Source organism: Limulus polyphemus, unplaced genomic scaffold (genome assembly GCF_000517525.1).
Source record: "Limulus polyphemus unplaced genomic scaffold, Limulus_polyphemus-2.1.2 Scaffold274, whole genome shotgun sequence".
In the NCBI taxonomy this organism is placed as follows: Eukaryota; Metazoa; Arthropoda; class Merostomata; order Xiphosura; family Limulidae; genus Limulus; species Limulus polyphemus.
The window spans coordinates 518,608-530,975 of record NW_013665884.1 but is presented as its reverse complement, the minus strand read 5'-3'; the positions used below and the strand labels follow the sequence as shown (position 1 = coordinate 530,975).

General features: G+C 29.5%; 1 protein-coding gene across 1 annotated transcript in view; it reads left to right on the top strand.

Annotated features, from left to right (window-relative positions):
- Window positions 1-12,368, top strand: part of LOC106456956 (U1 small nuclear ribonucleoprotein 70 kDa-like) — a 39,973-nt gene that overhangs the window by 7,358 nt on the left and 20,247 nt on the right. Inside the window, exons 2-6 of the mRNA XM_013916333.2 lie at window positions 1,231-1,396; window positions 2,957-3,019; window positions 7,791-7,845; window positions 8,771-8,835; window positions 10,059-10,121. Coding sequence (XP_013771787.1) covers window positions 1,247-1,396; window positions 2,957-3,019; window positions 7,791-7,845; window positions 8,771-8,835; window positions 10,059-10,121 — 396 coding nt within the window. The 5' untranslated portion in view covers window positions 1,231-1,246. The remainder of the gene's footprint in view (window positions 1-1,230; window positions 1,397-2,956; window positions 3,020-7,790; window positions 7,846-8,770; window positions 8,836-10,058; window positions 10,122-12,368) is intronic.

The window sequence follows — 12,368 nt, the reverse complement described above, 5'->3', positions numbered from 1 at the left end:
TCATAAATTGCTACATCAATACCATAGAATTCCACTATAATTTATTAAGTTTAGTAAATAAGCTGTATCTCAGTCTAAAAAATATGAAATTTTGAGCAGACTAAAGACACACCCTACCTCATTGAAATCTTGGTTCAAAAGAAAGAAATAGTGGAAGGAACGTTAGAAAGGCTGAGAAATCCATTAGGAGTACATTCTGAGCTTCCTATTGGTTATTCATGTCATAGATAGAAGTTAGTGCATATAAGGGAGAATTTCCAATAATTAAGAGGTGGGTGGGGTGCCACTGTGTTTAATTTGTTATGTGAACAATATCTTAGCAAATAGAACAGATAAGACCTTATTTTATATTCTCGTTTGTTAATATCTGTAATTTGAGTTTCTAATAGACTTAGTATTTTGACTTCACAAACATCTAATTTGGACCAGTGCTGCATTCAACATACCACGTAACACACAAAAATCTATGTTTATTTTTGTTATTAGTTTTATATTTACTTTTAAATTAACAAATTGAGTAATGTAGAGTTCAAAAATTTGAATTATAATCTACAGTTTGATACCAAACTTATTGACATAAATTCATGAAATAGTTCAATAAAATTTTGAATGTGAGTCAACAAATGAGATGACATGGCCTTTCACCTGTGAACCGTAATTAAACTAAATTCAGTTTTATTCACCCGAGTGACATCAAATTATCATTGCAGATATGCAAAGGGGGAAAGAAATTATTGCTGTATCCATAATATTTTTTCAGTTTGGTTATCTCATTCCAGTGATAATGTTTAACAGACTAAATATTGTTTTCTTTAGGCATTGATTATATTTATATTTAATCTCAAATCACCTAGGCGTGATGTAAGGTGGGAATTTAGTATGGGATCATATGGGTTGTCATATCTATGGCTGCATTATGTGAATTTTGAAGAAGGTTAATTAGAAGTAGAAGGGTAGTAAATGTGAATGTTCAGTAGCAATCAAGTAGCCATAAACTGATAAGTTTCTTATTTACTCATTCTTATTATAAATTTTAAAGAAATGATCAATGGCGGATAAAATTCTTCTTTGCTATTATAATTTTATGGATATAATTTTGCACTAGTATACATGATGTAATTTTATGAATATTTTTTTTTGTCTTAAGTTTATTTCAAAAAGTTCTAGATTTCAAGTATTGTGTTTGTACAAAAGCTGACATCTTATTTCTATTTCTCCCTCTTATTACAGGAATAATCAATCAACTATGACCCAGTTTTTGCCTCCAAACCTTTTAGCTCTCTTTGCACCTCGAGATCCAATACCTTACTTGATACCAGTTGATAAACTTCCACATGAGAAAAATTTGAAAGGTTTGAAATACACTGGTGTTGGTTCATTTCTAGCTGACTTTGAGGTATGTTTTAGTTGCATACAAATATATAGTTGGATAAATATCATAACTGTTGTGTGGTTTCTCTGTATATTGGGTTGGATTGACCAGTTTTTTTTGTTGTAACAACAGTGAAGTACAGTAGGACAGACAGAAATTGTAATGATTGCAAACTGAGAATTTAAGTAGCTGTTAGTGTTTCTTAATAACTGGTTTAGCAGAAGTCTGTCTTCTGGAAGATCATTATATAATTGACAGACATGTTTCATTCTATTAAGAAGCAAAAATTATGATGTACCAAATAGCACTGACAAATTTTGTATCCAAGTTACTTTTGATAGGGTTCCTTTTTCTTTCTTTTTTCTTTTTATACCATTTTTACTCTCACGGTACCTCAAAAGTAATTGTTTAGTGTTATATGGATAATTTTTTGATGTATAATTGAGAATTTGATAAGGGTTAAGGACAAAGGCTTGTTGAATGCTATATGCTAGAAGGGTTAAAGAAAAGATTTGAGCTATTTTAATATATTTTTTGTGGAAAACATTAAGTACCTAAAAATGTAATTTCATCCAGTTCAGAACATGGGACTATTTTAAACCATTCTTGTGATTTTAAGAAACATTATAGAAAATATAATGTTAATTACACCTGTCAAAAAAAAAAAAGTGTAATGATGTGCATTCCAGATCAAAAAACTAAATATGAATTAATTCTTTGTTTCTCTCCTTTAATTTTTTAACACATTTCCATTTGTTTTCTTGACAATTTTTGAACTGTATGAAATAGTATCAATAAGTTTACAGACTTAATGCTAAAATCTGGGGTTTGATTCCTGCATTGCAGATAGCTCATTGTGTAGCTTTGCATAATGAAAACAGCAGTAGTACTGGCTTAAATTTTTTAAAGACCTGAATATCTTACGTTTAGTGTGTGTTTTTCTTGTTTTTACCAAACTGTTGTCAAATTATGGTGAATAGTTTTAGGTACTGTTCAAAATTATTTCAATAATTGTAAGCAATTAGTGTATTCTATTAGTACCCAGGAGTTTATTTATTACTTAACCTTTCATTTTATTTAATGAAACAACATTTTTTTAAAGATACTTTTGTTTTCACGTGTTAAGTATTTTTGTAGGATAATTATTTTTCAATTGGGTACTTGTTTCACAGTATTTTAATTCAAAAAAAGAATACTGGATTATAAAGCTAAGTGCTTAATAAAAACAAATGTAAACTTAAGAAGTCTGATCTACTTGCAAGTAATCTGGCTTGTACCTTCTTTAAAGTAAGATTTTTTGTTTTTGTTTTAAAGTACAGTCACTGAGTTATATAGCCACCAGTTAAGAGCCAAAGGATTTAATTAGCTACTATGTGGTGAAAGTTTTGATCCCTGGAGGTAAAGCTGGATAAAATAGAAAAGCTAATCTGAAACTTTTACCTGTGATTCTAGTGAATCTTTGTAATGATATTAATCTCAAATGTTAACAAATGATTTTAAAATATTAAGATTTATTGCGTATGCAATAAAAAAAATTAACTTTTCACTGGTGTAGCTTTTTCAATCTTGTTGCTGCTGTTTTAGGATCCTAAAGAAACTCCACCACCAACCAGGATTGAAACACGAGAAGAAAGGCAAGAAAGAAAGGTTGGTTTCACAATTTAATTTTTTATACAAAATCTTGGAGTCTAAAATTGTCATGAGCTCTCATCTGGGGGAGGAATTAGGATAGTAGATTGCTTTTTTGGGATTGTTAAAAACATTTTCATGAAAATAACTAGATATTACTCTTACAAAAAGAGTACATTTGGGGGGGGGGGTAATATGATGGTTATAGAATGGCAGTGATAAAAAGAAGTTAAATTTTGCATGTTGATTATATGATGGGCTATGGTTGTATTTTATATTTTTCTGGTTTTTAGATATTGGTAGAAATACAATTTGTTTTATATTTTTTATTAAAGTTGCATTCAGCAAAAGAATGTTATTTACCTACTATAAAATTTTAAAATTCATCATACTACAAACAAATTTCAATAAGTGTACTAAATTAACCATTATATATTGTTTAAATAGTGGTTTCCATCTATTTGTAATCTTCATATTCTGGCATGACCTAAAAAACCATTTTACATAACACTTACAACTTCTAATACTGATGGAAATTTCAAACAATATTCCACTATATCTAACAATATCATCTGGTGATACTTCTAAATATCCATTTTCAGGGTCTATAAAGAACCCACAATACTTAAGTTAGATGTTCATAGTCTTTTAAAGCTACCCCTTTTGGGAGTTGCCACAATAATAGCATTATTGATAGGTTCTGGAGAATAACTTTTTGACTCTGGCTTCACAAGATGTTGTAATATTCATTTTTGGCACAAAGCCAAAGTGTGAAACAATGAATCTTTTTCAGCATTCTTCCTAGCATGCTATTTGTTCGTTCCTATTTGCCATTTTCAATCTTGTTTCTCTCTTCAGTTTTAACATGTAAATTTTGATGATATTTGGTATCAAAATAGAGGAGTTCTTCATCTAAAATAGTTTGTTAAACATTAGCACTGTAGTTTTGTTACCTAGTTTTAAATTTTATTTGTTCTACTTAAAATGTTCTGTTCTTGTTAAGTACTTCCTGCATGCCAATAGCTTTCTATTTTCACGGTAGCTAGTTTATCTTTTATAGTGGAAAAACATTTTGTCATAATCTTTTCAAAGATTATTGATGCTCTTTTTTGAACAGCCCAGATACTTTATCTGCTATTATATGATCTGATATCTGGAATTGCATTCCAACTGAAAATTTAGTGGCCAAGTTTGTGTAATCTTCAACACAACTTGTAGTGTTGTCAGTAATAAGTTTCCCTGCTCTTTTATTAACTCTTCTACTATGGGTGGGTGGATTCCACCCAGCCGGTATTCCCCCAAAGTAACCATAAAGGAGTTATGCTGTAAATTCAGAAGTTACAGTAATGTTTATTGATGTAGGGTAGCAGACATATTACCTAAAAGTTTGAAAGCTGGATTTTTACATTTATTGACATTTAAATACAATTGAAGAAAGGAAAACAATTATAACAATATTTTAAAAAAATAAACTATTGATTAAGGAAAATATCTTATAAATAAAATATAGCGGGAGTTAGTTATTTTAGTTTATTAGTAGCTAATAATTATTTTTTTATTAATTTTATTCCGTATAACTGGTACGGAAAGACTAACTTCAAGTAGCTGGGCTTGTCTCGGCATTCACGTGTTATACTTGAATAAATCTTAAGAGAAAGGGAGGAGGTTGGGAGTTAGAACTATATAAGAATTTTTAAGGTAGGGTGTATAGTTCTATTTAATATTTTATTGTTCTGTTTAATATCTTTTTGTAAGGATGGAGGTTGGGAGTTTAATTAGTAGAAATATTAGGATGGCTTTATTTCAGTTCATTTGTACTTTAAGAAACTTAAGGGTAACTGCCTTCCCACAACTGATTATAGACAGTAAAAGGCAGTAGAAGGTGATATGTTTTGGGTGTAAGCACTCAGCTTCGTACCCTTATTTGTTTTGTTTTTTATGATTTTCAATGACTGCTGACTAGATTGACATCAGTGTTTGGATATTGTCTGTCAGATGGGATATTCCCAACACATTTGGGTGCTATCACTACAGACATTATCCATTATGACAATAAGTTGACAACGAGGACTGATAATGGCAGGTATAAAGCAAAATAATTTTTGTAGGTTTTAGTTATGCATTTTGAAATTTAAAAAAGTATGTGTGTGTGTGTGTATGTGTATATGTAAAATTACTATATCACTATTTCACTGTAATTTATCACGCTTCCTTACTAAGTTGTATTTGGACCTAAAAAACTTCATTTTGCCTCTATTCTTCAAACTTGGAACCCCAAATACTTGTTTTTTCCTGCCTAAACACTTTATAAAGGTTGGGAGAAGTAGGCAGGTCAGAAATAGCACTTTTGATTGATATAAACGTGTAATTGAGCAAAGTAGGTGTATGCAGACAACTATTTCCAAAAATGGAAGAGATGGGCAGAGCCACTGTAGTACATTTGCTAAATATAATGAATTGCTACATAGTGTAGCTTAGATTAGTGAATATTTACAAATTCTAAATAGTTCTAAGAGTTTATAGTGAAAGGAAATGTGTCATTTACACTACATCTGCTACTTCCAGTTCTGATAGGACCTTTTGCCCATCACCAGGGCTCATCAGGCTATCTGGGTTACAACAGACACAGTAGTTGGAGAAGGCTGTGTATTTCTTTTCTTTATTTGTTCATGAACAACTGTTATGGTGTGAACCAGATTTCCTAAATAAAAGTTTATTCTTCATTTTAGCACATACAAATATTTACATATTAATAGAAAATCATGCAAATAAAAGTTCCCACAAAAAAAATGTAACGTTTTGACAAGGTTTTGTCATCATCAGGTGACAAAACCTTGTCGAAATGTTGTACATTTGCTATTATGTTAAACTTATATTAAAGTTTTTCTTCATTACCCATTCAAGCCGTCTCCAGCCATTGTTAGTCTTAAAGTGGATTCCTCATTATTGAATTACTTTCGTTTATCCTAAGTAGCTCTAAGTTCATAACATTATACATCTATTTATAATTAAATTTTATTGTCCTTTGAACTGTGTCTAACTACTATCTGTACCATTATAAGTTGTAAATCACTTGGGAAATGTGCAGATTGTGTTACGCTATGAAATTACATTATCCACAAGCTGCTCGTGCGTGTGATTCATGAACCATTTTAATTAATTATTATTATTTACTTATTTTACCTGATCTAGTTTTAAAAACTTAAAAATATCCATATTTTTAGATTTTAGTTACTTTTACAATAATAAATAAAGAATAAATATGAAAAATAAGAAATATAGTACTTACCTAATCTTTTTTTTTTTCTGTTGGGTTTTGAAGAGAGTTAACCCTAATTTTTTATACTATAGATAGTAAAGCACTTAATAATTTTTATTTAATTAAGTAATGCACCAAAGACTATATGCTAGTAACATGAAAAAAGTAGACAAATTCACTTAACTCTGTTACAAATTCATCCAAGCTAGTCATTAACTTTCCCACGGGAAAAAATCTTATACTGTGAATGAAAGTGATGATATTCTGTTCAGAATATAGTGTTATACAGTACGTCATTTGATAGATGAAAACCTTGACTTTCTATAGGTTATAGATAATGTATAATGAAATGTGAGAGAGAACTATCAATGAATTGTGAAAGAAAGGATATGGCAGGAGGGTTCTTATTTTCTATTTGAACAAAATTGAAGACCAAAAATTATGGTTTGTCTGAGCAGTAATGATTTTATAGAGAGTAATGTAAGTTTAATTTTTGAGGGGTGATAGATAAAATAGGGATGATATGCTAAGACAAAATGTGTCATGTTGGTCACACTAGTGGAAATTCAGGGTTTTTTTAATATTCCATTGTAGAACTAAGAACTTAACTTGTGTACTATTAAAATATGGTTTATTAGCTAAGATATAATGCTATTCTAATTGATGTAACTTAAACAAAAAGTATCATAAAATTTTTAACTTAAGACACTAAAACCTTGTCATGCGCAGTAAATGATACCCAGGGCAATAGGGTTAAATTACTAGTGAGGCCATTTTGCTCATATTTTGTTCAAGTTGATTTTTTTTTTATCATTTATTAGTTCGTTTGCAGATTCTTTGATACTACTTCAAAATTTTTGTCACCAAAAAGATGTTGAATTAAATAAAATGTTGTATTTACATATGTTACAGTAAAGCGAAATCAAATGTTTTGAATAAAAAGTGTTTATTTTTTGTTTCTTATTATATATAGATGTTTGGCTTTAAAAAGGGCCACATTTTATTATTTTTATTTGGATATATCTTCTTGGTATTGAGTATCAGAACTTTTCAGTTTAGCTTCAATGATGTATGGAAGGTTTTATTTGAATGGGATTCCTTAATTTCAGAATCAGTTTCTAAGAGATGAGTCTTTAATTTTGCAAACATTTTCCTAGAACTCATCATCCTGGTTGATATACTTTACAAACATTCCATGTGATATAATTCTGTTTAGTTTGCATATTGTTTAAGTTATTAATAATTAGTGATTCTTTTGCTGTCTGAGCTTTTTAACATGTAAATTGAACACAATTACACATGGTGTGCTTTTTGTTTTACTAATTTATATTTGTAAACTGTAGGACACTTTGTAATTTTTTTCCCATGGGTTAAGTTTTAAGAATGAGCCTGCTTCTATTTTTATATAAATATTAGGTATCAATTCCAGAGTAAAATTTAGAAATTTTTTTTGAGCTTAGAAAAAAAATCTTGGTAAAGAGGAAAGTTTGAAAAGAAAGTTTCAATTTTTATGTACATTGTGTTTTACAGAGAAGGGAAAAAGCTGAACAGACAGCCTATAAATTGGAACAAGATATTGCTTTATGTGAGTAGTGCTTCATTTAAGTTTTTGTGGAATACATTGTTGCTGTGGGTAATTTTTATTTCTTACATGTACATATTTCAATAACCTTTTCTTTAAAAAGATTAGTATACATATCTTAAAAAAAACTGATGTTAAACATAAGTTAGAATATTTCAACCAATTATAATATTGGATTTCAGTAATATTTTAAGCTCTTATAATATTTTGGCTTTTTATTGGTTATAAATAATATAGTATAAAACATCGGAGACAACTATTGGCAATTTGTAAAAAGTGAGCATGGCATGTTTGTCTGATTTTCTAGTTCATGGCTCTATAAAGATGTGATTGAAGGCTATAAAAATTATGCTTTGCCTCAGTAATATCTATATTATTATGAGTAACTTACATTAAATACTGTACTTCTCAGAGGAGTGGTAAATAAATTAGAGAAGAGGGAAGACCTAGAGAACAAATGTTACAATTCTCATAGTAGGGGATACTGAGGATTTTAAATCTGTTTATAAAATCAAGAACTTGTATAATAAAATTTGATTTATTAACTAATTTTCATGCAAAGTTTATTCGTATACGATGATAAAATAGCTTAATTTTGAATGTTAACTCTATAAAGTTCACTTGCATTTTGACTTATCCATAACAAGAGGGTTAATGAAGTTTGAAAAACTTCCCTCCCTGTACACATAAATTCCCCCCACGTTACTCTAAATTAAATAGTTTTGATTTATTTCAGATCATTATATAGTTTAAACAGTGTTCTTAAAACAAAACTTTTCCTAATTTACCAAAATATTCAATTATTTGAAGATTTTGAATTTGGAACTTTCAAAATATAAAATTTATAATATTTAGTCTTAAGTGAAGTAGTTATTTTGTTGCACGTGTCTGTAGAGAGTATCATTGAAATTTTATTTCTTGCTTTCAGGGGATCCACATAATGATACCAATGGGACCTCTGATCCTTATAAAACACTATTTATTGCAAGAATTGTAAGTATTTGTTTTTGAAATAGTAGTTTGTTTCATTAACTTGGTCAAAAGAAATCAAGTAAGTTCTGGATATAAGTCTTAACTTTTCCTCAGTGAACTAGAAAATACCTACCAATGTAAATTAAACGCTTATATTTGCAAACGGTATTTGTTTGGACAGAAAAATAATTAAACCAAAGGTAAGGTACAATTGCTACTTTTTTGTTGCTTGACAAAGACGTTACTTTTGAAGCAAGAAGAATAACATAAGTAGTCCATTACATTTTCTTTAAAATGTAGTATGTGCACATTGTTTATATAATGAATTTTAAAACTTGAATAAAACTTTTGAAGCTGACTTTACAAATTGAGTTGTCAGAAAATTCATATATATTTTAAACTTGCAAATCTATGAGTGTGAGATGCAATTATTTAGCTGAGATTTTCACAGAACCTGAAAAGAAACTAAGAGAAGATTAGATTTTCCCCCTCCAGGCTGTTTACAAATTAGTAGGTAGGAAGTTGAGAGGGTTATAGGTAATGGAGTGGTTAGGAGGTTTGTATCTACAGTTCTTGTGTTTACTCAAATAACACATGCCTGCAAATTTAATCTTCATAAAGGTTGTTTTGGTTTTAGTAATGGATTTTCCATAATTTAGCTACACAGATTTTGAAAATAATATATTTTTTTTCCATCACCTTAAGATTATTTACAAATCGAAAAGAAAAAAAAAAACTTGCTTAGATCACCACAATGAACAGGTTTTATTATTGTTTGTTAACAAAAACACACACAAACTGTGTGTGTGTGAAATCTTACATCTTTAATCTCAAATTCTGTTGTTATCTTTCTTTTATGTATTGCATTATGAAGTTTTGTGGAAAATCTGTATGTGATGGGGGGGAAAAAAATGGATTTCATTTGTGGATTCAGCATACATGAATTACTATAGAACATGTAAAAATTTCAAAACAATAAAACCATTGCAGGCCTGTGTAACTTGTGTAAACATATTTCAATGTATTAGTAATCTTGTAATGTTCCTTTTGTATCTTGTGTAGGGACTTGTGGTAATAGGTGGTTCCTTTGATGAATTGATTTTTTTAGGAATTGTAATTTTATATTAAATAATTCCATTGGTTATTTTTAGTTACTTTTTCTATCTCAAACATTATTTATTCTCATTTAGTCTCAGAATGTTTTTCAATTTTGTTGACAGTTTTTTTTCTCTCTTTCTCCAAAGAACTATGACTCTTCTGAATCTAAGCTGAGAAGAGAGTTTGAAGTTTATGGGCCAATCAAGAAAGTAAGTAAAGAATTAATTTTTCTTATTTATCTTACTATTGTCTGAAGCACTATTTTTGTAAGAATGCAGAAAAATGAAATTGTTTACAGTAAATATTTGAATATGTATTTGGTATGCAGGGTGTTTTGAAATAATGTACAGACTGACTTCTGAGGTAATGTTTAATATGTTGTGCCCAGAAGAAGCTATGAAATTGCACTAATAATAACGGAACAGAAAGACACGTTGGACCTTCTGTGTTATCAGCTCTGCTGAGTTTATTTGCTTGTGCTATTACTAGCTTGACTGTAGTCTTAAATTTGTATTAATAGTTAATAATTGAAGTGGTATATTTCATATTACAATTGAATGAGTGGGCCAAAACTCGGTTTTCAGGCCATAACGTTTGAAAAATGCATGGGATATCTTGATGGGCTGATACTGTATCTCTGTTCTTTGTTTATAAAATTGGATATTCAAGGGTAATTTACATTGACTGAATTGTATTGTTTTTCTTTCATATAATTCTGCTATCATATTTTGAGGGGAGAGTAAGAGTAATATGCGTGTATAAGGTCTAGTACATTAATGAATAGACAAAGTAACAAAATTTTTTTATCCGTTAAAATTGGAAAAATTGTTATCTCCTTAAAGACTGGCACATAACATTTTGAATCATATGATAATTACTATTTTGTAACTTGGAGGCAACAGTAAAATAGTATTAATTTTTGACTAGGAAATGAAAAGTTACAAGTTGCAAACTTGCATAAACACACATTTCATAAGAAAGTTAATTTGAAGTAAATCTTCTTTGCATGATCATTTGTATGTACCATGATCCTTTGTTCTGTTTGTGTTTAACTGTTAGTTAGTGGACTGTATTCAGTTTTCCTCACACACACATTGTGTGTTAAAATCTTCATCAATAACAGAGTCAGTTTAAATTTTATTGTACATGTGAGACTTTCATTTTCTTGGCTTCATGTTCTATATACATGTTAGAAGGATTTGTATTAAATTTCTTCTCATTTGCCATAAGCTTCTCCAGTAGAAGGTTCTCTACTGTTGTATGTTTTCACCTAAGCCTTTGGTCAGTGAGCATTTGGGTGGTAAGGTGATTAAACCCTGACCTAATGCCACTATTATTGGACCCTATGCAGTGCATTGTTTGCACCAGCATACAAGTATTCTCAATTCCTTTCTTCTGTATGAAAACACATGCTCTTAAGATGCCAGGAACCTGATTTAATTTTTAGTTCAAGTTTGAAACTCTTCAAAAGATTTTCACAGTATATAAGGCGGGCTTGGTATAATATACACGAGTTAAGTATTTATACTATAACTTTTTATGCAGTAGATATATCTTCAAACAATTTGGTAGACTTTTAATAAAGAATACAAGTCTTTCGTACACAAAACCTCAGAATTTTTAATCAAGTATTTTTATTATAGATTTGTTTGTGAAAATATTGAGTCTGTTTCATTACCAGTCCAAGTATGAAGTGATTTTCATGTTATAACTAAAACTATTGTTCATCCCAAAAATCTCGTATTATTTGTGTAATCTATAAAACCTCCTAAGTACATTTCAAATGTTTGTTTTAAGTACAACTTTATATTCTGTTATTTTCTTTACACTAACTCTATGGGGTCTGTCAGTTTGACTGGCCTTGTAACCACCATTAAAAAAAATAAAATTAGGAAATGTATTTAAATTATGCATTTTTTTTTGTTCTAGAATGACTACAAATTATAACATAATCACAAATGTTTAGTCTAAATAGCTTAAGTCAAATAACATTATACATTTATATATATTTATTATTTTTATTATATTGACTTTCCAGCCATGCCTGGCTAACAATACAGAAGTTACAATGACGTGGTGCACATGCACTCATGATACCGTATCCAATAATATAAAACTGACCTTTCGTGTTTACAAAATGACCTGTCTTGGCTGTGTTTCAGTGGATTAGTATTTGTAAAATAGTCACATTTCAACTATTATACATTATATATGTATATACATTAATACTATTTACACATTCATTCTTAAACTTATTTTTCTTAAAACATGTAAATAAAGAAATAAAGCAAACGATTATGTCTTCTAGTTATGACCCTTGTACTTTTTTGCTGCTTATTGCAGGTTGCTAAGCCTTGTGAAATTTCACACACACACACACACACACACACACACACACACACACACACACACACACACACACACACACACACACACACACACACACACACACACAC